Source organism: Amphiura filiformis, chromosome 15 (genome assembly GCF_039555335.1).
Source record: "Amphiura filiformis chromosome 15, Afil_fr2py, whole genome shotgun sequence".
In the NCBI taxonomy this organism is placed as follows: domain Eukaryota; kingdom Metazoa; phylum Echinodermata; class Ophiuroidea; order Amphilepidida; family Amphiuridae; genus Amphiura; species Amphiura filiformis.
Window position 1 is genome coordinate 17638180 of NC_092642.1, and position 27908 is coordinate 17666087.

General features: G+C 35.2%; 1 protein-coding gene across 1 annotated transcript; it reads right to left on the reverse strand.

The window, feature by feature from the left end:
• Nucleotides 1–27597, reverse strand: LOC140172144 (uncharacterized). Its single transcript, XM_072195481.1, has 5 exons — nucleotides 27313–27597; nucleotides 18548–18687; nucleotides 7113–7288; nucleotides 5946–6441; nucleotides 1–559 (listed from the first exon to the last, which is right to left on the reverse strand). The coding sequence occupies exons 2-5, from the start codon at nucleotides 18684–18686 to the stop codon at nucleotides 21–23; spliced, it is 1350 nt and encodes a 449-aa protein (XP_072051582.1). The 5' UTR covers nucleotide 18687; nucleotides 27313–27597; the 3' UTR covers nucleotides 1–20.
• Between the last annotated feature and the right edge of the window lie 311 nt (nucleotides 27598–27908).

Genomic DNA, 27908 nt, shown 5'->3' on the forward strand with positions numbered 1-27908 from the left:
TTTTGTATCTAGTCACTAAATCAACACATTCCATTGAGTCCCATTGCAGCAGCATGTTGTCTTGCCCTTAGCCTCAAATTTTCAATACTTGAACATTGCGGAGCAGTCGATGTCATGGTTGTAACTGATTCAGTCGCTTGATTACCAGGATTAGTAGAATCTTTACTTGCAGATGCGGCTGCCACTGCTGCTGCTGCTGCCGCGCCCTGGGCAGAGGCGGGTGGCGATAACAACGGGGGTAAAAAACGTAAGTGAGGGGGCCACGTGGCACCCGATGGCATCGAAACAGCGGGTAGGAATCCGGGCATGAATTGAGCGGCTGCCGCCGCTGCTGCTGTTGCGTGATCCATACGGATAAAAGGATTAGGGAATGACTGCAATGGATGTCGCATAGGGAAACCAGGAGGGACCTGTTGACCGGTACTGGTTGGTATGGGTGTGTTAGAAGGCTTTGGTGGCATCATGCAGAGAAAGTCAAAGGGGTTGCTTGATCCAGGACGAATGCTTGCAGGGAATTGACTGCTGGCACGAAGCAGATCTGATGCCCATCCACGCTCACCTGGAGAACACAATAGAAAAGACAAGAAAAACATTTTGTTATAATACAATCAAACGAGTATGTTAGAATGCAAGAACTAAAAACAATAGAATACAATAGACATGAAAAAAAATAAACGGGTATTTTAGGACCACTTTTGTTTCAGTATGAGATTTTCACACAGGTGGTTTGTTATGAAACTTAAAATATTTGCAACAGGTGTATATAATGAGACACATTGGCAATCTGCCAAGATGCCACATGTTTAATAACATTTTGATAAACGTTGCTATCAGCAGTAGATAGCAAATTGATGATTCTTGTTCATTGGTAATCTGAACATATAGGGAAAAATGTGCTATCAGCAGTAGATAGCAAAATGGTGCTTCTTGTTCATTAATATATCTGAACACAGGGAAAATGTGCTATCTGCTGTAGATAGCAAAATGGTGCTTCTTATTAATTTTATATATCTAAACACAGGGAAAATGTGCTATCAGCAGTAGATAGCAAATTGATGCTTCTTGTTCATTTTACATATCTAAACACAGGGAAAATGTGCTATCAGCAGTAGATAGCAAATTGATGCTTCTTGTTCATTTTACATATCTAAACACAGGGAAAATGTGCTATCAGCAGTAGATAGCAAATTGATGCTTATTCATTGATATATCTGAACACAGGGAAAATGTGCTATCAGCAGTAGATAGCAAATTGATGCTTCTTATTCATTTTATATATCCGAACATAGGGAAAATGTGCTATCAGCAGTAGATAGCAAAATGGTGCTTCTTATTCATTTTATATATCCGAACATAGGGAAAATGTGCTATCAGCAGTAGATATCAAGTTGATGCTTCTTATTCATTAATATATCCTATAGGGAAAATATGCTGTCAGCAGTAGATAGCAAATTGATGCTTCTTGTTCATTAATATATCTGTACATGGGGGAAATGTGCTATCAGCAGTAGACAGCAAATTAATTCTTCTTATTTATTTTATATATCTGAACATGGGAAAATGTGCTATAAGTAGTATTTATTCTTTCTACAGTGTTACATTCTAGTAAAACACATTTTGAAGTTCTACCTGCTGTGGAATATGTCCGAATATGTATATTAGATTATTTCTTGTTTGTTTGTCGGTATGTTTGTTTGTTTTGTTTTGCTTTTGCGACTTGTTTTATTTCCTATTCTGGCATGACATGCAACGTTTTGGAATCCACAATATTAATCACGAAGTGTCCCTTAATCAAAATTGTACAAATCTGACTGAATATCTAGGATACACGGAAAATAAATCACGACAAAAGTAGAAACATCGCTTTTCTCCCACCCTTCTCCTCATTGTATATTGCGTTTCTTCAATAAGGACGATTCCTAATTAATTCTATTGCGTGTTACACGGATCAACGGAAACGAAAAACAATCAACCGAGTAAATCTTATTTTTCGCGGCTGCAAAACAAGTTAGGTGCCGCATAAAGCCCATCAAATTTGCGGAGAAGTCTTGAGCATGGCACTGTGACAAATGTAATTTGCAGTCGCTGTGCTGTAGGAAGAGGATGATGATTATATGTTTCCTAGTATTATGAGAGAAAAGCGAGACAAATCAGGAGAGAAAAGCGCTGTAAATCAAGCGAGCGAACAGGTAAAAAAGAATGACCTGCGGCAACAATTCTTGTTGTGTTGACGTTTGAACTGATTATCCATCGCTTTATGCCTCTACTCATCAAATTCTCAAGCAGCCTTACGAGGAGGGAAAATAGAAAAAAAATATATCAAGAGAATTTTGGCATTTCAAGCCTCGCCGAGCGAGCGGCCGAATTACGTTGAGCCGCTTTAGGTGTTTGCGGGCAAAGTCTTTTTGGTAAGGGAGCTAAGCCGACGATTTTTCGGACCAAGTTTCGTTGATTAAGTTGATTTGGCGCTTTAGCCTTTTACCGCCTCGCGCATGAGTCAGTCTGCTGTGTCTATCGCCTTTCGGCTATATAGGAGTTGATGCTGACCTGCTGATGAAATGTAGGTTTAAAAACTAGCATGCATGATATATTGGTAATCATGATAAAACACAAATGCAATTACACGTTATCTTTTGTATTGGTTGTGTATCTATCTTTTTATGCTTGCAATTAGAAGTAATCTCTTACATTAGCATGCATGTTAGGGGTTTATGCTTTGAAGTTTACTTACATTCTGCGAAGATAAAGACAAACTTTATTTTTGAATACATGAGTAATTATCATAAATACTATTTCAATTATTGTACATTTTTATGAAAAACAAAGTTGCATAAACAAAAGGCTATTTAGTTGCTTTATTGCTAAATACATTACATCAGCAATCAGCATACTTCACATCACGCTTTGCGTTCAGTGGTGTCCACATCTTATTCTATTTTTGTCAATGTTATTGATGCTATGAGATGAAATAAGCTATTGAACTATATCTTTTTGATGTATCATTGATAGCTCATTATTTACCCAGGATACATGAGCTAATTAAAACACGTAAATTTATCTAATTGTAAGCCAAAAACTTATAAGACATTAAGAGAAATAATCCTCATCTCATTGCACGAGGACATAAACGTCTTCTGTGTATACTATACTGCATATCAGGAATTACATATCTAAATTCCAGGGACTACGGTATTTAACATGAAACGCAAACATGCATGTAACGTACACATAGAAAAAACAGGGCTATCACCAACACCAGGCACCCAACCGGATCCCTCATCAAACCCCAAAATAACGCACCCCCACCTCCGCACCCCACTTCCTCACACAACTTTTACACACACCCCAACACGCGCAAAGCATGCGAGTACCCAACAACACCTTAAAAACAAACTCTTCCTTTGACTAAAGTAGACTTTCCATCTGCCGGATTTCCTCGCAAAAATATCCGTCTTCTACTCGACAGTATTATTTTGATTCTGAATTACTTATTTTTGACGCCTTATCGTTAACGATAGATTTATAATGAAGTTGATATATAGGCTTTCTCGACGGGAATTCATACAATTGTATTTCTACAAGTACTGCACAACGTCGGTTATCACAGTACCGGTCCCTGTGTGAGTGGTCAAGCTTTCGTGAGATGTCTCTGACTTCATCCCTGGTGAGTGGTCGAGCTTTCGATGCGTCTCTTACTTCATCAGGGATGAAGTCAAAGTCACATCTGACGATAGCTCGACCACTACCGGTGCACCGATACTGTGATAACCGACAATTTACAATGATCAATTTTAATGTTGGCGAAATGTCAATACATGGCTAACTATACTTCGACAAGATATGTATCATTAATATCCACCCCTGAATGTTAATATTATTTGAGTATTGTTGCATTTAATTGTTAATACATTCATACAGCTACATTTAGTAACCACATCATTCATTTATTTCATTTCATGAAATGGTAATATCATTAAACTTTGCTTATACAAACGTCCATACAAATGTTTTTACATTGTCAGACTTTCAATTTTACAGTTAATAATCCACAAGCATCCAACCTTGAAATTTTAGCTTAATTTTTTTTAGCAGCAAAGTCTCCAACAATACAATAGCATCTTTTGTTTTCATCCAAGCGATTAATTTGAGCAATATTTTTGTCGCGCTCATAAGTATTTACGTTCCACAGCAATTAATAATAACGAAATCATTATAACATAAGCTTCAATGCACCTTTTTGGAATGTTGTAAACGAGAGGAAATGGGAGAGAATAAAATGCTAGAGTTAAAGACCCTTTAGACGGAACCGGAATATGTTGTCATGTAACTATATATAGTAGCAGCTTTATGAAAATACAGGAATATAATATAAAAGTTGTTAATACGCTAGGTGGTTTGAAGGAAACAATAATCATACACTAATCGAATCGCATCACGCAACTTTGAATGAAAACTCACTATTTTATTGATACAACCAGATATGTGTTGACTTTATCCTATTCAAACCCACCTAAAGCTAATTACTCGCGTGTGATAGCGAAAAGTCACTGAGAAATAATCAAATTAAGTGTATTTCTATTATAAAGGCGTGTTTTTCCTCCTTTTTTCTAGTGCTTTTTTTCTCGCCTCGAATCCTCTCAAGTCTGCTTAACAAGAATTCTTATACGATCGATGAAGCTGAAACTGAACTTTTGCCAGCCTGAAGCATGGCCAATTATAAAATCAAGTGTCTATGTTACCAGTATGTAAAGGAGCTTAAGTGCAAGGTTGACCTTGAAAATATTATCTTTGTAGAAAACGACTGATTAAAACCTAATTTGAATGCTTTTTTCCAAAATATAACACTCAGTAATTTGTCGGGTTCTTTATCTTTTTATCCCGAGGGTATTTGCAACATATTGTTTAATTGAAAGTAAGAGTGTAACATGCAATGATCTTTATAGTTATTTTTTCCAAGTTGAAGGATTTACATCGATGCGACTCTTCTGCCATCACGAAAATACCAATTTAAACTATATTAAATCAGATATCTAATATAAGATTACTTTTCTACATCAGTGGTTGTTGAGATTAAAGACAACATGCAAAGCAAACTTTTCAACAAAATAATTGCAGTGCTATATACTCAGAAACAAAATGAGACAAAACCACAGAACATCAACAAACATTATGGGATATGCCTTTACGACGGGAGTTCATAACAATTGATAAAGTTTTAGCAGGTTCGCTGTCGGAAAATGTTAAGAACTGTCAAGCTTTCTTCAGGAGTAGCCATGACTTCTTCAGGACAAAGTACCTAAGAATGAGACATGTAGACCACCCCTTGCCTACTGGTGGCTCTGAAAAGAGCCGTTCACTGAAGACTGTCTCTTGTCAATAGAGAGGACATGCATACCTCGCCTATCTGCTAATGTAAAAGGTTTGGTCGCTCTGAAAAGAGCCGTTTACTGAAGATTGTCTCTTGTCAACAGAGAACAAGCAGACCTCGTCTATCTGTTTATGTAAAAGGTTTGGTGGCTTTAAAAAGAGCCGTTCACTGAAGACTGCCTCTTGTCAATTCGTGAACAAGCAGACCTCGCCTATCTGCTAAATTTAAAGGTTTGGTCAGTGGCTCTGAAAAGAGCCGTTCACTGGACTGCCCTTTGTCAACTGATGCAACTGCTGAGAGTTTGCAACAAAGTAGGTTGCCCCGTACCTATTTTTGTGATTATGTTCTATGTGATTATGGACAGGGTAGGGCGGTAGGCATTTCTTTTTTCTTCTTTTTTTTTCCTTTTTTTTTTACACACTCTTTTTATACTGTATGTGATAATAAGGCCTTTTTAACTCGGGGTGGGTATGTTGGTGTGAGGGGGTGTGTTGGTGCAATTTTGCATGTACTTAATGAAATTGGAGAAATTATTAATTTACTGCTATAGATAATATGTCTTATTTTCCAACCATACCTGTAGTTAAAGGACTCTGAAGATGCTTGAGATCATCATCATGCTCATCTGGACTTTCTGCATCTATATCATCGCCTTTCTTGCCACCAGATTTGTCTTTTGTTTTTCTTTCTTTGTCCTCTTCATCATCAAATTTGACGCCATTGTCTTTTTCGTCACCATCTTCATCATCATCGTCACCATTAGATACATTGCTTTTTGTTTCGTCATATGTTTCATCCATTTTCAAATCGTTTTTATTGTCTTCTTCTTTTGTTAAATCTAATCCATTCGGTACTTCTATTGATGTTTCTCCTGATTCTACCGCTGTAGATGATGATGGTGCTGACCCTGCTGCTGCTGTTATTGCTGTTGCTGATGATGATTTGGCACTTAATTTCGATGACTCTGCATTATTTTTTTCTGCCGATTCAGGGTTATCACCCTTTTGTGCTTCTCCTACAGTTTTGCTTCGTTGCTGCTTACGAAACTTTGCTCGACGATTTTTAAACCACACCTATGAAAAGAAAATAGGAAAATAGTTACCAAGACAAGACTAAAACTAGGTATTGGCAAGAAATTACATAAAATATTAACAACGGGACACTTTATTATTAATAACGTACGTCACCAACGTACGCCATTCACTAAAAGGTACATGGGAACATGGGGAATGAGCTATCACATCCTTCACAAAACGTATATGCGAGTGTTCTCTTGATATCCATAGTACAAGCGTGAACGTATAAAATAGAGAGAGAGAGAGAGTCCTGATTTTGACTCCTCGTCCAAATGTACCGGTACTGCCCTATACGACGTTTAAAGGGCACAACTGTCAGACTCCCTATGGAAGACATGAACTTAATCTTCAACAACATGGAATGTGAATTTCAAATGGTGATACCTGAATGGGTGACATCATCTGAAATCTACACTCAGATTAAGGTCATGTCTTCCATATAGGGGGTGTTTGGATTTCAACTGGAGTAGTTCATTGAATTGTATTATTTTGAGATGGGTGGTCCTTATGGACAAAATCTGTTAAAAAATACTCATGTTTCATTTCATCCTTGTACAAGCAAGAGCGTTGTATACCTCGGTGTTGAACTTGACACAAGTAGGGGTGTGTGTGTATGGGGGGGGTAGAAATTGACTTCAAAGTTGACTTCCAATGGATCATTGTTTTACCTGAATTCGTGCTTCTGGTAGATTTGTGCACATAGCAAGTCGTTCCCTTAAAACTACATCCGGGTAATGTGTTTTTGAAAATGTTTTCTCCAGTGCTGCTAGCTGTTGATTGGTGAATGCAGTGCGACTGCGCCGTTGCTTACGATGTGCTCCGTAGCGAGCTTCTAAGATGAAATCTGAAAGTAAAGAAATGAAAGTAATAATTATAAATAAAATAAAGCATGACATTTTAAATACACTTTTATATTCCTTTTGGTAACAATTAATTAGAGAACATGATTGTGTTTTACAAGTATGTGTCTTTTAAATAATATTTATTAAAGCACCATTTCTTATGGCCTCTATTTTTTTTTAATATGTATTTATTACGACCTTAAATAAAATAAAATAAAATAAAATAAAATAAAATAAGGTTAATGAAACTCCTTATTACTTTAGTATACAGGCAACTGTTGCGAGAACAGATAGTTATATAAAATTAAATAAAATCAAATCAAACTTGAATGATATCATAATAAACTTCAAATCTATTTCTTGATACTTGTGGAATTCCTCCTACATTCTTAATTTTGAATTCGTCATTTAAATAAGTAATTATTCCTTATTTGATATTTCCAGTCCAATCAATCCTTAAGATCTAAATATATTTCTTCGTGTTTTCAAACATCTAATTTCTAAATAGCTGACCAAACACTTGGACATAGCGGCGTTCTTTAAGCACACTCCTTATCATTCTATAAGTTTTATTAAACACACTATTATTAAATTTATAGAATTTATTATGAATTACAAAAAGAACATGGTTTAATAAAAGTTAATACTAAGCACTCGTGCAACGGCCTTTGGAGTGGCACATTCCGGTTCCCTTCTCTTAGCATTGAATCTTTCTCTGCTTATTAAGTAAGCACAGAACACTTTCCTATTTGGACATGTCAGAATGAAAAGAAACGCTTTAATATTACATGCTGGCGTGGATTTTGAACAATATCCAATTTAAAACTGACTACCAGCCCAAAAACATGATTTGCTGCACTGTTCATGCATTACTTGCGTCATGTCAGCCGTACTTCCTAGCGAATAAATACCATTCTTGCGGCGTAGAAAACACCCGTTAACACGGTTCGTAAAAACCCATGTAATATTGGTTTTCAGTGAAAGTAAATTGAGCTCTGTGATTAACTCGATTGATTTATAAGTTTTACTTTATGAAATTAAAGATTGAGTAGAAAAATGCAATATAAAAGTGAAATATTGGAAATTTGTGTCGAAGTCAATATGGTTTATTAAACTTTTTTCTCAAACCTGGGGATTTTATTATTTATCGCCAATATATTTGCTCTTAACGTGCGTTTATCATTATTTTTCGTTTTATTTTATTCTATTTGCAATTTTTCAAAAAGAAATCAAGTTATAAACTTGATGGCGTTGATTTAATGCAACTACAGCGATAGATTCGTTCGGGTACATAGAAGTACAACAAATCTACAATATAGCCAATTGAACGACACTTAAGGGTCCTTTCTGGACTGCCGATTAAAAAAAGGTTATATACTGAAGATAGCAGATAGCATTGCTATATACTGAAGATAGCATTGCTATCTACTGAAGATAGCATTGCTATCTACTGAAGATAGCATTGCTATCTACTGAAGATAGCATTGCTATCTACTGAAGATAGCATTGCTATCTACTGAAGATAGCATTGCTATCTACTGAAGATAGCATTGCTATCTACTGAAGATAGCATTGCTATCTACTGAAGATAGCATTGCTATCTACTGAAGATAGCATTGCTATCTACTGAAGATAGCATTGCTATCTACTGAAGATAGCATTGCTATCTACAGAATCATCTATGATCATTTCAATTTATCAACAAAATTATTTATTTTTCGATGAAATGTTTTCGGTGCTATTAATCATTATCTATACGTTATTGGTCTGCCGCTTATGTCATATAGCATTTATATACATCCTCACACGCCCCTATACTCTCCCTAAATGATTGACAATTTCCCTAATTTTCCTTTTTATTCTTATACACAATACTAAACACCGTACAAATTAACGCTGTATAAACTTATCAATTACTTTTCGATGAATGAAAGTGCTGGAGGCGAAGTTAGGTCGATCAGTCAAATTTACTAATTCACTCGCTTATACCATGACTAAATCTGACATAGTATTAGTCAAAAGGCTTCTATTATGTTGTATAAAATTTGCTAGCAATTACTAAAACAAGTTTCATATTAGTTTATAGTTGATCAATGATTACCGGGCGTATCAGTGGTATAGACATGCAGAATTAGATTTTGCACCATACGCACATGAGTCACAATAAAGAGTGGTCGGTAAAATCATTTTAATGGGTTTGTTGATTTCAATTGCAGTGTTTTTAAGAATTAAAAAAAATCTTTGAAGAACTTTTTTTTTCGTAGCCCCTCTGAAATTATACAACTGGAATCCGAGTTATGTATTCTCCCCTAGCATTTCTAGACAAAAGTAACTTAGTATTTCTAGAAACAAAACGTATAATAAAAAAAAAACACCTAGAAGGGTCACCAGGGGCTAAGTCATGTAATAATTCCATTTGCATATCTTAATTTAGTTGGCATAAGTTTTAATACTTCCAACAAATTAAAAGATGAAAACCAACCGATGGTGTTGAGAGCTTGTACATCATGCCCGATTTCCGCTAACAATCTCACCAATGCTGCATGCTAATAAAAATGGCATTATACAACCTGCTCTTATAATAAGGACGAGTTGTTATACCAGCAGAAAACCCACATAAGAGGGCTTATCATTTTCAAAAGAACGGGTTCACAAGAATAACAATCTCCAAGAAAGGTTCGTTTTAAGTAAATTGCTTGAAATGTGTCAGTAATGGGTAGACAAATAGAAATCGTGGGTCTTAATCAAGCGATTGAATCGATTATTGAGTAAACGCAAGAAAAATATATAGGCTGCATGAGTGCATATGCACGGATAGGATAAGAACCAGGGGGCAACCGACTTGCTACCATATTAATCAGAATTTCTTTTTATAAATCAGTCCTGATTCTGTTGCTGTTTTATTTGTTGAATGAATCGAATGGTGATTTCTTTTTGCATGTTTGATCTCTGGTATGATTGCGCTTGAATAATATTAATTGATGAATCATTGGAAATGATTTATTGATTAATATACTGATTGATTGGTGTATTGATTGATTGATTGATTGATTTGATTGATTGTGTGTTTGAATCATTGAAATAATAAATCTTTAAATTGGCTGATTAATTTAATTTAATGATTGAAGGTTGAATGTTTGAATGATTGAATCATTCATGGTTGATTGATTTGATTGAATGCTTGAGTGCTTGAATAATTGAATGTTTGAATGCTTTAATACTTGAATGATTGAATGAATGAATAAATGAATGAATGATAAAATGAAAGATTTATGAGTGAGTGAGTGAGTGAGTGAGTGAGTGAGTGAGTGAGTGGGGTGGGGGTGAGTGAGTGAGTGGGGGTGTGAGTGAGTGAGTGAGTGAGTGAGCGAGTGATGAGTGATTTACTGACTGCACGTCATTGGTGATTAAGTGACTGAGTGACGGCGTGAGTGAGTGTGTGTGTGATTAGTTATAGCAGCAACCCTTTCATAATCAAGACTAAAAAATGTTTACTTGTAAAAGGTTAACTTAGGCCATATAAAATGGATCGAGACATGAATACAATTTTTGAATTGAATTTATTCTAAGTAGGAAGTGCTAAAAAGAAACTTCAACGATTTTGAACTATACATTATATGAAACTTCCTCACCAATATGATTGATAAAAATGAGTGGAACTTTAATCTAATAAAGCAATGCAATAAAATTAGCTGTCTCAGAGAGTCTCCTCAGTTTACTTTTCGCCATTACATTTACATCGATTGTGTTCAGATTGTTTCGCAAATCTCAGTAAAGTATATTTTCTTAGTCTTGAGGAGCAGAATTGGTTTTTAAAGCAAGACATATCATTTAATAGGTTGAAAGGTGTATTAGGTTTCCAAGGGTGCATTATTCTATCCTATTACAAAAGTGAAATCAATGCAAAAGCCATGGAAATCTATATAAGAGAATTAAGACTTTGTGGTAAAAATAGGTAAGTAAAATCAATGCACAACTCTCGGAAATCTACAATGAAGACTGTTGTTTCATAGAGAATCTTTATTTAGCCTTTGAGCCTTAAAGATTCGTTGGTGTTACGTTCTTCTCAATATTATTGAAAAACTACCTTGCCATTACGAGTATGTAGTACTAACAGGAAGAGGAACACAACATGGCTGGGACGAGTTTGTGTACGGAATTGCATAATGTGTGTTCTACACCAAATTTGAATGACGATTTTTTGAAAAAACTAAGATTACAGATATGTTTTATCTTTTAGTAAATAAGGGGGGGGGTGTCAATGAAAAGGTAATTCATACTCGAAATAATGCTGCTGGGGGAAAAGACGAATAATTGTTGCGAAGAAATCGGGCGGATGGAAAGTCTACTCTAGTCAAAGCAAGAGCGTGTTTCTTAAATTGTATAGGATCTTAGTCAATTTCTTCAATTTTATTTTAATTATTTATACTTTGGAAATCGGTAAGGTTAAAAGTTGTCATTTTCATAACATTTTTATAACATGGACCTTTGATAAAACTAAATGGCAAGTTTCATTGTGGTAATAAGTATTGCCATTATTTAAGTAGAAGTGACACTTTTATTAATCTATAATATTGATATTTATAAAACACCAAACTCGTTTAACAAAGAATGCATCGTTATAATCATGGCCATTAGGCTTGGAATTGACTTACAGAATTATTATTATTTTATTTCAGGGGGCCGACAAAATCGTCAGTCAATAACACTAGCACTGCATGTAGGGATATTCTCCGCTTATTGTTACTCTATTGTCATAACAAAAATAATAAATTATTACCGATTTTAGATACTATTGTATTTAGTCACCAAATGACCACAACTCAGCACGGAATAGAAGTTAACAGGAAAGACAAGAGTTAATATTTTTCGATATAAAACTAGTTTTATACTCAGTCGGAAAGCGACGAGCAATTTAGACCAATGAGGTAGCACTTTTTGCGGTTTATGAACCTGATTAGTCACAAATCAGTCGCTCCTCGCTCAGCAATCGAGTATAAATCAATGTAACGCACAATTAGTTCGCTACATTGTTTCATATTTTGGGTCCACCGCTGTGATTATGAGTAGTCTTCGTGGGGTATTTCATAACATAAACGTATTTGAAGAAACCATCGGAAGCACCCAAACAGTGAAAAATAACTGCGGTTTCTCAAAACTCGATCAATTTTAACCTGACTATTGATATAAAAATTGTAAATTCATAAGGGCGTTATAATCCAAATAAATGAAGCAATTGTGTTGTGATTTATCGCATTGGACACGTGGAGACAGAAAGCGTTGTCTATTGAATTGTCAAAAAACATGCTGAGCTTTCGAAATTTGCGGTTAGGAATCTTGGAAAATGGTATTAATTTTATTTCTGCATTGAAGAAGATATTGAAAGAAAAACATATAAGACAAAAATGACATGTATAGAGTAAAAACTTTTAAGTTCAACTTATAAAAGTTATCTTTGTTTTTAAAGCTTAAGACATAAATGTTAAAATAATTCAGGGGGGAAACGGTTTGTCTCTAATAGGCTACTTATAGTGATTTGTTCTAGTTTTGCTGTCTAAGATGATGTACCTGTACTCTGTCGTCTATTGTTAAAGATAATACTGCTGTCTACTGAAGATAGCATTGCTATCGGCTGAAGATAGCATTGCTATCTGCTGAAGATAGCATTGCTATCTGCTGAGGATAGCATTGCTATGTACTGAAGATGATTTTTAATTGCTATCTACTGAAGATAGCATTGTTATCTACAGAAGATAGCATTGCTATCTACTAAAGATAGCATTACTATCTACTATAGATAGCAATGCTATCTACTGAAGATGGCTTTTAATTACTATCTACTGAATATAGCATTGTTATCTACTAAAGAAAGCATTGTTATCTACTAAAGATAGCATTGCTATCTACTGAAGATACCTTGCTATCTACTGAAGATAGCATTGATATCTACTGAAGATAGCATTGATATCTACTGAAGATAGCATTGATATCTACTAAAGATAGCATTGCCTTCATGTCTGCTCAAGACATACCGGTATTTGATATCTCTGAAGATAACATCGTAGATTCAAAACGAAGCTTAAAACAATGCGTAGCAAATGATGACGTTAAACAGATTTACTATATTTTAATCATCTGAGTAAAAAAACAAGTTTAATAAGTTCAATAACTTTGTGTATCGCGCTGTTCGTGTTGTATTAAACTGAGCAGCAACATGCAATGCAGTAATTTGATTGAAAGTTTGAAACTCTGACTCCAGTAATAAAGTTACTCTTGTTCCTTCTGTCTCATTTTGACGCCGCAGTTTGGTTTTACACATCTTGATTGCTTAGAGTTTGAATAAAAAGGCTTCCAAGAAAGGTTAAACAAAGCTTCCTTTTCCATCCATATAACCCTTATACTTCATAATAATCTTCTGTCACACTGAAGAATAAACTTTGTTGACTTTTTAATAAGAAATTTTGTATTTAGGTTACTGATTATGTTATTGAAATGGAAATCGAGGCATCTTAAGTGAAGTTTTTGTCTCTCTGGAATTCTCTTCAAACATTATAAAAGTCATGAAACTTTCATAGTAATGTAATAGCTCCCTCGATACCCGCGTCTTAGCTGCAGTCATAGAGTCGAGATACACTAAAAATTTAATTATTATCGGCGTAAATTTTATTGTTTAAGTATATTGTATACTCAGCATTTGAATTAGGTATCTATTTTTTTTCTCTAAAGAATTCTCTCTTAGGTTCAAGGAACTCCGGATGATCGACTATGCGAGCGCACGTTGTGTGTAATTGAATTAGGCGTTTCAGCAGGTAGATTTTACTCCACAAATGGCATAAATTCTAACGGGAAATGCACATTGAGATGATCATACCGGTTGCCGTGTCCGCCGTCGCCGACATTAAATCCCTATAGCTGACTTCACGTCGTCGATAAATTGTATCAGATTACCCCTTTAGTTATACACAAGACCCGAGCGGTAGGAACTTGTGTTCTTCTGGGCGGACATTATCGCGTATTGGCATTCACTAACACCACGTCACCCTCCGTTTTCTATTGGTTAATCCCCCGAGGCACTATTTCTTACTTAATGTCTGCGTATACTGACGCAGCAACAAGGGGGTTATTAGCCACGACTTGCCTAACAGATCAATCCGCTCTGAGTGGCCTTTAACTGCTTTTGTTTTCCAAGTTAACCATTTGCAAGTTCATGAGTAAGCAATAGGGTGGAGGAGGAGAAAGATTTACAAACAGTATTCTTCAAGACTTTTAAATTGATGGTGATTTGTTCGCCTGTGGCGCCTTCAAGCGCAGCTCCCTACCTATTATTTCAACATGGGAGGAGGAAAGAGGAAAAGGCTAGTTATCTATATAGCACTAGCGTTACATTATACAGACGAATCCTCTGAAAAGGGAGACTAGCAGGAATATCTTTTAATTTAAGTATGTAACCTGACAATCCATTTATAAATCATATCTTGAAATCTTTTAAGAGAAGGGAAATATACTTGAAAGCTTTTTGTAATTAACAAGGGTCTAAAAATGAAAAGGAGCTTATTATATTACAAGTGTCTAGGTAACATTACCGCGTCAAGGTTATGGGTAAAAGGCACATTCTTATCTTGAAGAGTCTGTAAAGTTTGTCTAAGTAACATAGTAAGAACATTAAGGATGTGCATATTTTGAAGAAGTACATTAAGACAAGTATTGATGGCTTTTAAGCTTAAACTAATTTAGTAAAGTTTTAAGTTCGGATTGACAAATACGTCACACGGGGTGATGTGAGGGTATTATCAAGTTACTGCATAATAAAACAAACTTTCTTAATGTTTTCGTAAAGAAAGTATTGAATTGGCTGATTAGAAGTATAGCAATTCGTATGGTGGCATGTTGTTGGTCTCAGGTGATTGATCAGGTGATTGATCTAATGCTGATGCTGAGATTTTCTGATATGAAATTTCAATTTGCTAAAGAGATGTAGTGATAAAATAGCTATATAAAACTGGTATTGATGAAATAGTTATTCATATACTGATGATAGAGGTATCGATGAAGTAGGTATCCCATGCTGATACTGGTATTCATGAAGTAGTGATGTACTGCTGATACTGGTATTACTGGTATCGATGAAGTACTACAGCTGGTATTAGAAGTAGCTATACTGTTACTGGTGTTGGTATTGTTATCCACTTCTGATATACTGGTATTTACGACATAACTACCTACTGCTGATATTGGTATTGATGAAGTATAGCTTCGATTTTACTAGTATTGATGACATAGCTATCTACTGCTGATATCGAAGAAATAGTATGATACTGGTGTTGACAAAGGAGCTACATATGGTGATATCTTAAAGGCTTATATGGGTATCGGTGAAGTAACTATCTACTGCTGATACTGGTATTGATGAAGTAACTGATTAGATTACTGGTATTGATGAAGTAGCTGTCTACTACGGATACTGGTATTGATGAAGTAGCTGTCTACTACGGATACTGGTATTGATGAAGTAGCTGGCCACCACTGGTACTAGTATTGATGAAGTAGCTGTCTACTACTGATACTGGTATGGACGAAGTAGCTGGCTACTACTGATACTAGTATTGATGAAGTAGCTGTCTACTACCGATATTGGTATGGACGAAGTATATCTGCTGATACTGAAATACGGAGATTAATTATACCAACCTAGCAGACCTATATATTTGTCAAAATTTTAAATCATTCATCCATTTTATTATGTTCATATGTGTGTCATGAAGATGATTTCCTCTCCCGATGTCCTTTTTAATTTGATCATGAATGCTCATTTTAATGTTCTCACATATGCTATACCAGGTCATTTGCAGAGTCTACTTCCCCATAATAACTTTAATGCAACGTAATTTAAGGCCTTTGCGGATGCTATTTAATTACATTTAGACATTAAATCAGATAACTAACTGATTTATAAACAAACTTTAGACAGTTTTGACACATCAAATTTCGCCCTGGTTTTATCACCATCCAAGCTAACCATGGCTCTAATAATATTTCCTTATCGCATATTTTCCTAGTGTTTTTTATCCTACAATTCAAATTTGTCTTGTCGAATCGATGAAATCTAGGGCGCATCTTCCGACATATCCTCATTTGCCACAGTTCTCCTCCAACTGGTATCCGCTATCAGCCCAAGCATCTCTTTCAATAACAATGGATACTGTTTAACAAATCCGGTCACTCTATATGAACGCCACAGTTTCATTGAATAGGATGCTAGTTTGCCAATAAGCGATCATCTTCATTTATTATACTTTAGTCCTCACGTTTTTATTAGTTAAGATAGGTTACAAGTTGCGAACGCCTCTTTCATTTTGATCTCCGTTCAACCTATTTCTTTTCCACTAATAAAATCCGTTTTTGCCTTCTTATATTGTTATTACGAGTATGAAATACATGGGTTTAATTTTTGCTTTTAAAATTTGATGATTGGTTTATGAGTGTTTTGCCGCCAGCAAGGGCAGCGATGATATTATGACGTATATTATTGGTTATAAACCATGAATTATATAAAGGATGGGCAGACTTCTTTGCTTTGAATCAATTTTCTAATCAAATTGTAAGTCATATTGGGCTATTCCATTTAAAATCCACCCTACCCCCGTGGAAGATTTTGGAAATATCTTCCACAGAGGGAACATGAATTTCAAATAGAATACCTGCATTAGTCAGCTCCATTTGAATATCACACACTCTCTGAAAAAGAATCAACCTGAATCTTCACTGAGGGAGGGTGAGTTTCAAATGGACATGCCTATTGTGTTCATTCCATTTGAAATTCATACTCACCCTGTGGGATATATTACCATAATCTTACACAGAGGTAGTGTGGATGTTAAATGGAAAAGCGCATTTGAGCTATGTGTGTTTTTTTGTGTGTGTTTTTTTACTTTTAAATAATGAAACATATCATGTGCTCTTTATAGTACGATCATATCACGTGGTTTAAATCACGATATAAAATAATATTTATCATAAAGCTCATGGTGCTGGCCATAGGCTTCAACATAAAAAAGTCCAAGTTTTGAGACATTTTCTCAAATACCAGGAGCAACTCAGGAGCCACCGAACCAATAATGGACTTGCATGTTTGTACTCATTTTAATGGATGTTTCATTCTGATTCCAAATCATGCAAGTGTACAATTATCTGGATTGGTAAAGAAAAATATGTAACTTGTCGTCTGTATAGTCGACCCCTGTATGGAGAGTAATAAGGGATTCCACCACAATCAAAGACTTTGCTTTGAACAGTACTCATCAACAGCTATATTTTATATCGACATCTTATACATTGGCGTATATTGGTTAGCATCTTGTAAGTCTGAAATCCATATTATAGTTTTAACTTTTTGTAATGTAACCATATGATTTTTATCTCAAAGGCCTAATCTTATCTTGACTCTACCTAATACGGTACCTTAATATTATACGCTTAATTGATTCCTATGCAGGAGAGTAAGCCGGATTTATTTTGGGGTGAGGGACTTTAAAAAAGGGGACCTTTTTTGAATGAAAAGTACGATTGCGCAAATTTTGTGTAAAACTCCCTAAAATATTGACCTTTTTTTAAAACTATTAACGCCTTAATTATTTAAGCAAAAGGGGGACATTTTGTTAATTTTCTCCCACGTTTTATTGGTAAAAATAGCAGGAGTGTGAACCTTTGTAGATTGGAGAATGCTGTCGTACCCGCACCTCCTCCTCTCCCCCTTCCCCTCCCCTCCCACCCCCCCCTCACCACATACGTGCCTGACCCTACTGTGTCCATGACCCTAATCTGATCTATATAAATCAAAGTTCGATAAAAACATTAACATTTTAAAAGTATAAAGATTATTTTCAATGAATATACCCTAAAGATCTAAGCATACATTTCAATAATTTCACGGTGTTAAATGTTATCTACGAGGAATAGGGAATTCACAACAAACATTTTGGAGGAATTATTGCGTTTAACGAATTCCTCGTTGTGTGGTATAAATAATCGGAAGCAAGGGTCATCGGATAACTTATAAAAGGTAAATGGGAAGGAGACATTGAACTTATAAAAGGTAAATGGGAAGGAGACATTGATCCAAGGTCAGTGGATGACTTAGTACTAAAAGGGTATTTGAAGGTATGAAATGGGTCGATTGACTGGCACATCCCTTTTCTAATTTCAGATTTGCACATATTGCAATAGAATTTTTACCGGAGTATGTTAGCATAAAAGAGACTTACCAGCGAGCCTCTCGGCGAACGTCAACGCCGGAACAGAAGGCGGATGATTTGGGTACAGTTGTTGGGCGTGTTGATGAAGGTAATACATGGCGCCCATCGTACCAAGAGCCGCGGGGCTATAACTACTACTAGGTTGCATTCTGTAAAGTAATAATAAGAATAACATGCAAGTAATTAATGTAGAAGTTGATGATTAATTTTAGAGTAAACTGACACGAAGACGTAATTAATAAGAAAACATTATTTGATGTTTAAGTGGTCAATTGGTTGTGCTGATAAGTGGGTTTCCGCTTGAGATGCAAATTGAAACCACGTCATTTTTATCAGAATATTAGGGACAGATTAATATTTACCATGTTTGAGATTTAAAGGAACATAGGGGAACACAATGTTCATTTTTTCAGGAAGATGGTTTATACAGGAAATAAATGAGAAACAGGAAATTGTAAATGTAAATAAGAAATTGTCGATGTAAACATTTGAGGGAAAGGGGTAAAATATAGGCCTACAATTTTTGAAGCAAATACGAGGAGAACGCAAAAGTTTTAGCTCATTTTGAATTATTTCAACCCCACTGGCGTAAATATGGATTGGTCCCTAATTTTACTGGACGCTGCAGAGTCAACATTCTCAAAAAATGGCGAAGTTTCAATATGATACCTTCTCCATTTGATATATAATTATATATTGAATACAGCCAACACCATCATGTAGAATTTATATACATTGTATAATGTAGAATTTGCATTGTTTATTGTAAAACTGGTCTATTATATGGATTGGTTGAGGGAGATCTTACTCAGCATCTGCACTATCAAAACAACTCGTTCAAAATCTGTTTAAAAAATGATTTAATCATCAGATCGTTCTATTGTTCGTGTCCTAATTTATGTAAACAATAAGATAAGATAATCATTCTAAATATAGCTACTTCATCATGTTGTAGTATTAGAGGTAGATCTGTCCCTACTTCATCAATATCATTATATCAGCAGTAGATGCCTACTTCATCAATATCATTATCAGCAGTAGTTGCCTACCTCATCAATATCATTATCAGCAGTAGGTGCCTAGTTCATCAATATCATTATCAGCAGTAGATACCTACTTCATCAATATCATTATCAGCAGTAGATGACTACTTCATCAATATCATTATCAGCTATAGATGCCTACTTCATCAATATCAATATCAGCAGTAGATGCCTACTTCATCAATATCATTATCAGCAGTAGATGCCTACTTCATCAATATCATTATCAGCAGTATATACCGTATAATATGACTACTTCATCAATATCATTATCAGCAGTAGATAGCTAGGGCCGATCAACATGCATGTTATTAAAATTTTTGCTTTAAAAATGTTCATATCAGCAGTAGATAGCTGTTTCGTCAATAACAATATTAGCATTAGATATCTTACGTGATTTAGAGGAATATAGGGAATACAATATATATTTTTCAGGAAGAATGCTAACATAAATGATAGATAAGATCAATGCTTTAACGATGATAATCAGCAGTAGATAGCTGTTTCGTCAATACCGGTATCAGCAGTAGGTAGCTTTTAAGTTATCAGAATTATTAAAATAACGATATATATATAAGATCATAAACTATGCCATAGTCGAATTTTATTAAAAATATGTTATTATTAGTCATGATGAACCCACTCAAAATAATACTGATGTTTATTAAAATTAAAGTAGGCCTATTCAATAGTAAAATGGTCATAAAGAGTTAAAGATATCAGATGATTAGTGACAATAAAAGTAATTGAATGCAACATTATCTTGCATAATTATAATGGCTCACTTTAATACTGAACAATTCTGATTTTGGAATTTACCAGTTTATTGATAGCGAACCCCGAAAATCCGACTATGGACTTTGAATTTTAAGCAGAACTTAACCCCCTGGACTTTGCTCTCTAAAAACACACTGTCAAGCATACTTGTTTATCAGTCCATTAACCACAAGTACTAAGCATGGTATAGTACAAGACGCGCTAGATGTTTGATGAGAGATTAACTTTCGCGTCAACACAAAAGCGCCGCAAACACCACAGACAGTTGTGTACGGTGTAGTTAATGGTAATGGCGCGGGCCCAGAAGATTTAAACCATAGCGAGATATGGGCGACCAATCACAAGGCAGATCCATTTAAAGATGCATTACATCATGGCCAATTTTAGTTAGGCCAGAAATTGGCCTAACTCTCCATAGAGTCCCGTGTTAAAAATCTTCACCGCAAGGCAAAGTCAGTAGTCCACTTGGGAAGCTAACAAACAGAGGGAGTAGGGTGATTGAAAAGATCAGATGTGAAAATCTATCAATTGTGCACACATTAATTAAATCAGAGTTGTAAGCTTAAATACAATATCCAGAGTATGCACAATGGGCAAGTGGACTACGGGGTAGTCTAATGAGATCACTGCTGTAACAATGTTAATTTCAGCAGTAGATAGCTATTTCATCAGCATTAACGTAAGGGTATATGGTCCACAAAACTGTTATAGTAGATATCAATAGTAGATTTCTACTACAATAATATTGATATATTGCATAAATAATAATTTGCTTCTTCATCGATACACAAGTCTAATAGGGTATAACAAGATTCCTAAATCATCAGCACTGATAATCGGTAGATGCCAAGTTCGTTAATAAAAAAATGATATTAAGAGTGTGGTATCCGCAGGAGTTGTCTGCTTTATAATCTTTTATAAGCTTTCAGACATAATTCCTTTTCATACGTTCAAGAATAACATCTTCCATTTTTATGAGAGATCTGCAGTATCAAAACTGTCAATTGTACGAAAATGCAACAATATAGAATTCAATCAAAAGTCTAGGTTTTCATTCTGATTATGAAGATGCCAAGTATTTTTTTCTCCATTTCTTTTTTCTAGACGCTTTATCAAGATGAGCAATGCATCATGTTGTTATTACAATCCTTAATAAAAAACGAAATCCAAGACAATTTCTTTCTTAACTAAAAATTATCCATCACCATGGTAACAAACAATAATATTTCTAACGTCTATCTGCCCAAATCAATTTAATATTTTAAGAATACAAAACAAGAAGTAAAATTGCCACTAGAAATCTGCTTATATGGAGTTTTATAATTTGTAGTGTATAAGCAAAACTGACTCGGAATTTCAATTTGAAAGTTGCGAAGCTTACGTGCTTTATTCTAAAGTCATGGAGGTTATCTACATTGTTTCCATTTAGCGTGAGCAAGGAAGTGCTCTTAAGCATTGCTGGGCGTGATAAAGTGTTGAAATTGTCACTGCTTTACAAATAACAATATGGGCAATGCCAAATGAAAGGCCTTAAGGTGGTACCAATCGATTCCGACCTGGTTATAATATTTTGAAATTTTCTTTATCAAACAATGTAAAAACTGATATGATCTTATTAGTTGATTGATAAACCATAGTCTTGTAAGAATTAATTATGGAATAAACCATTTTAATTTATGCTTTTATAAAATCTCATACAGTATAATGATGACATAATGTTTTTTCTGTTATCTACTGGACATTGAGGAAGTAGATATCTACATGATGATGTTAGCATTGGTGAAGTAGGTATATATACTGCTGATTGCAAAGTATCTATCTACTGCTGATATTGGTATTGATGAAGTAGGTGCTGATACTGCGTGGTAGTAATGAAATAGCTATCTACTGCTGATGACGGTATTGATGAAGTAGCTATCTACTGCTGATATATTGGTATTAATGAAGATCCTGTCTGCTGGTACGAAACGTAAGTACCATGCCAGTATTTACATCAAAAACGTTTGTACCTGCTCAAGAGAATTGATAAAAGAACATATTGAAGACTATTTTAAATGTTGATAAAATGAATTTTATTGTTAATATCCCCATCTGCGCCTTAAATATATGAACTGATATCGCGGAGAAAAATTCAATGTGCATTATTATATTCATTTGAATTCTTGAAATTTAATGTATTAAGATTGATCGATAAGTGATGCTGTGTTTACAACACTACAAGCAACAATACAAAATCGAGATAATTTCTTCGTCAAAATGGTTGAAAACGTGATAGTTTTGATATTAAATACGAAGCAAGCTTATTCCAATACTAGTTTGAAAAGGATAATTATATTACGTTAAGCGCGGGAATAGGGTTTGAGACATGTTAATAAAATAAGGTACAACTACAAATTTAATATAAGCTACAGGCTTCAAAAAGATCTTACTGTGTGAGGTTAGCGTGTCATCTAGATGAAATTATGATATTTCATTATATCTTTTATGATTTAGTTGTTATTCTGAGGAAAAGTGTGAATTGAATGAGCATCGAACTGCTGTAAAGACGATTTTCAATTTAATATTCTGTTTTTTGTACAATTTATCCTTGAAAAGAGCAGAGATGAAAATAAAAGAATGATATTCAACTTATCTTAAAGATATACAAGAAGAGATCCGTAGCAATATTTACCAGTGTCGTTATTTCATTAAAGTCAAAACATTGTCAAGTACGTGTCTTTTCATATTTCTTTTCAATCTCTTTACTAATGTAAGGTTCAGAATTCATAAATTTTTTCACTCGTTAAGAATTGGTATGTAGGGCGTTTAAGTGCACTTTATAAGGTGGGTTCTTTTTCAATTATCATAACCATGTCAACAGTATGATGTCGGGAAGAAAACGCTACACAATCCAACTCAATCTCAGCTATATATACTACGATATTAGATGGGTTTTTTTTTGTTGCCACCGATATCATCAGGATGCCTACTTTGTCTACTTCATCAACAGTAGAATACTAATTTCATCAATACCAGCATCACCAAAAGATGGCAATTTCACCACCACCTACATGTATATCAGTAGTACATAGCTACTTCGTCAATATCAAAATCAGCAGTAGATAGCAATAAAAGATGGCAACTTCTTCAACATCAGCAGTAGATAGCTGCTTTACCAACCACGGCATCAAAAGTGATTCCCTATTAATTACTACACAGCAAATGATATTTTAAACAAATCGAGTTGTAAACAACATTACAAGTTGTTTAAACATGGCACTTAAACAACCCCATTTTTGTTGCAGTGTATTATCAATCAGCATTTTATTAACACCAATACAAGTAGTTATGAAAGCGTCTCTTAACACCACTTGAAGTCAGCATACAGCCATTTCATTATTTTAGAATCAGGTGTAGCTATAGCTATACCCGATGAATTCCATGACAATATCAGCGGTATGGATAAGGATATTTTTATCAATAACCAAAAAACCAACCAAAAGTAAAACCAAATCAACTTGTTATTACGCTGTAACATTCAGCAGCATCTGCCTTATGCATTCTACCCTAAGCATGAAGTATCGTGAATACTTTTAAAATGCATCAAAACCAATATCAACAGTAGTGATAAAGTCACCTTACTACAATTACTAACTGAAGATACATTTTAGTCATATCATTTTGTTCTTTTCTCCCTTTGTTAAAAGTCAAATCTATTATTAAATTAACTATTCAAAAGGAAAAAACAGATCTTGGTTATGTCTTTTGTTTCTAAACTTGATTAATCTTTGATTATATTTGGTGACTCAGGTGTTTCGTATAATATAGAGTTCAATTGCACCATATTTATCATTATCTCACCCGCTTACTCAACACCAAATCTGATTGGTTCATCTCCAATTAGCCATATATCATGCAACCGCTTGATGCGAGCTATTGCGTTTACCCTTTATTCACGGACAGAGACGGTCCATATCAGTCCCCATTTTTTCATAATTAAAAGAAAATTCAGTAGTTTATATTCTCATGCTTTATGGAAATTACGCACAATTAGAAATTCGAGGATTACAAACATGCATAGAATGGGTCCAGTGGTTCTTTCGATAGTAGAGTGGCTTTGTATAAAAAATCACGGAATCTGATATAGAGGTTTGTGTAGTAAATCACACAAGCGCTTGCAAAGGAAGCACTAAACGAATTCTTCCAATTCGTTGACTTTTTCAGTTTTCATTAAACGTCGATTGGTTTTTTCAAAAGCCCGGAGGTGTTGAGTACAATAATCACAAGGCTTTCTATTGATTTTTACAAGTGATTTCAGAGTGTTTTCTTCGGGTTTGTCAAGTTCAGTATCGGGACGACTCAATTTTGTATTCCTTGATTGCTTAGCAGATTTGTTTTCCTTCGCGACCTGTCTGGCGGGGCGGAAAGGATAATACCGAGCTGAGCGCGAAAGCGACTGAGGCCATTATTATATACAAGCCAGGACTTATCGCACATAATGCTTAAAAGACTACATGATTTCCTTGTTTTTACTGATTTGAATACTGCCATTTTGTTAGGTATATATCTAATAACATTTAAACATGAAATTCCCTTTTTTATGTGAAAATTTTGATATTACGGATGATAAAAAGACAGGGATAAAGTTAAGAGAATCTGTTTTTGCTGGAAAGCCGAAGGTCACGAAATGAAATAATCAGAACGGCCAATCACGGGCTAAGCAAATTATCCACCACCGCTGATTGTTTTAAGTTTCAATATTTTCTTTTCACGTATTTGTACACTTTAACTATATAACATTTTGGTCAAGGATCTATCTGTATTCTGGATTATAAAGACAGAAAACAACGATACTTTGTTCGAAAGATGATAACGTTTTTAAAATGACCAAAAGAGACTTAAGATTTTAAACAAAATACGACATTTAGGAAGATTTTAAATGAGCATAGAACGCCCACCTATAATGACCATGATCAAGTGTTGAATAAGCTGTATGAAATAACAAGCTAGTATCTATCGCACATCCAGAACACTGCTTATTTTAGGCCGAAGTAAATTGATTTTGACAGAAATGTTTTGGAAAAAAAAACCCAGAAAATTTATGTTTGCAAACAGTTTTCAGATGTTTACAAATAACAGAGTAAAAATATGTATACTTCGTGTGTTTCAACCCTTTACGTTTTCCCACCTTGTGGCTTTTTCGCCTTAAATACACGCCGGTCCTTTTTTAACGCAGTCATATTTAATTCATTTATTATCAAGTTTGTTAAAATTATTCAATTATCCTTTCAGTCATTAGTTTTGATAAAACAAGGCTACATGGAATTGCATATTACAATTTTCATGATGTCAGAGGCTATTAATATTTGATAAAACTGCTTATTGTTTTAAACAATTAAATGTAATCATTAGTACTAGTAGCGACAGTAAATCTGCATATTTTTTGTGTCACAAGCCAACGCTCGATGGCGCTGTTTCTGTAAACGCCCAAGACTAAACTAGAATTAACGAAGAACAAAATGAGCTGCAGTCTTGTGCGATTCAAAGAGCGTAGTGAAACTATAGTTATTGTACATGAGTTACATTATACACTTCGCAGAGTTTAATAATATTCAGGGGCGTAACCAGACCTGACCTTCCGGGGGGGCAAGATTGAAAAATTTCCCAAGTGTTGACCAAAAGTCGCGAGCGGCTTGCCGCGAAGCGTGAAACGGGTGGTGTCCAGGGGCCCGCCTTAGGGGCCCTGGTGGGGTCCAGGGGCAAAGCCCCGGCGGGGGTCAAGGGGGCGGAGCCCCCTGAAGCTCATGGTTTTTGGCATATTAGAAGCTAAAAATCAGTGTTTCAGAGTACAAATTTCAAATTCCCTCTTTCTTTCCCTTTTCTCTTCTCCCTTCCCTTTTTCTCTTCTCCCTTCCCCTTTTTCCCCTTTTTTCTTTTCTTCTTTCCCTTTCTCTTCTTCCCTCTTTTTTCCCCTTTTTTCTTTTCCCCTTCCCCTTTTTTCTTCCCTCTTTTCTCTCCTTCCCCCTTTTCCCTTCCCAATATTTTGCTCTTCTTCCCAGTTTTTTTGTGTCGGGGGGGGGCAGCTTGCCCCCCGGCCACCCCACTGGTTACGCCACTGATAATATTATTCCCTCCTTTATTAGTTTGATCAATTTATTTGGTCGTATCTCCATTTTGGAGTTTGTCCACAAATTTACAAATAATTGGTTGAGTTTGTGACAGTGTTCTGATATTCATAAGATTAACTTGTTGTATTGATATAATAAATGAAAAATGAAAAGTTTTCATCATTGCGGATGTTTAAGTTTTGTATAAATAATCTACCATCAGAAATATGTATTGAAAGAAAAATGAAAATTAAGACATAATATTTTGACCATTCGCACCTCCAAAAGACCCTCTTTTACGCCGTCTGCTCCAAAAGACCCACCATTTCCAGTTCCCCAGGAATCATACCCACCAACATAAACAAATTGATGATGTGCCCCCACCCTTCCCTTTCTTTCTGCATTTGTTAAGCGATTTTATATCTCAGAGAGATTCGGCTATAGTGTAGCTGCCTGTATCAGACTCCGCATACTTTTTTCATGAGTGCAGCCTTACGCACATCAAGTCTGTACCCTGCTGGAATGCACTCAGATTATGGACATACAGTGGTACCGGTACTGTCTGGATTGGTTAAAATCATATTCCTTTCGACACTGACCGCGATAGACACGTGTAAATGTGTGATTTTATACAAGGGACCGAGCTTTATGTCTCGGTCCAGATCCAATACCATGAATACCACATGCAGTCGCGGCAGGTCACCAACACTGCATGGGGAATGAACCCGGAACCTCATAGTGGGCGAGTGCGTAACCACTACGCCATGCCCTCCCTTATCGTACACATTCCAGTGGTTCTTGAGTAAAAATGAAAAAGAATTTCAATGTCATCGATATTTAAAAAAAAAGTATCTGGATACACTCTTACCTTATCGCGTTAGTTGCTAATGTGGTATCGGTATCTTGTCTTTTGAATGAAGAAACGAATTTTCGTGTTTGATGATGATGATACGTATAATTTCCGTAAGCGATGTCTTATCAAGCGCCCTGTAATGTCATGCGGTAAACACACGTTCACGGTATTTCTCCTGGTATAGATGCTAACGAAATAGTCCGTCAAAATACGCTCATGATATCGCTAAGAGAAAACACCGATCGTAAGTGTATTGTACGAATAATAGCCATGAATAAAGAAGAATGTCATAAGATACAAGCGTTGCGATTGTTAAAAAGAATTGACTCTCCTTCCACAGTCGGAATATATATTCAATCTATAAACCAGTGGATATAATAGGCTACATCCATTTTTCTCTGATAGGGGACCAATGTCAGTTTAGAAAAGAGCGCCAGCAGTTAAAAAAAAAGACGCATTTTGTTTTAATCATTTAAAAAGAGGGTTGTTTAAAAAATATCAAGGTTATTTCGGCTTTGAAATTAGTATCCCCATAGGCTAGAAAGAATATACGAGGATTGGTCAGCCACGCCCATTGTAAGAAATATAGAAAATGACCGATTCGTTGTAAA

Excerpts from the sequence above, each read along its gene's own strand:
- LOC140172144 (XM_072195481.1), bottom strand. The coding sequence starts at position 18,686 with ATGCAACCTAGTAGTAGTTATAGCCCCGCGGCTCTTGGTACGATGGGC. Across the intron at positions 7,289-18,547 it reads GTTCGCCGAGAGGCTCGCTG|ATTTCATCTTAGAAGCTCGC; the intron begins GTAAGTCTCTTT and ends CTTTACTTTCAG. Across the intron at positions 560-5,945 it reads TCAGAGTCCTTTAACTACAG|GTGAGCGTGGATGGGCATCA; the intron begins GTATGGTTGGAA and ends TGTGTTCTCCAG.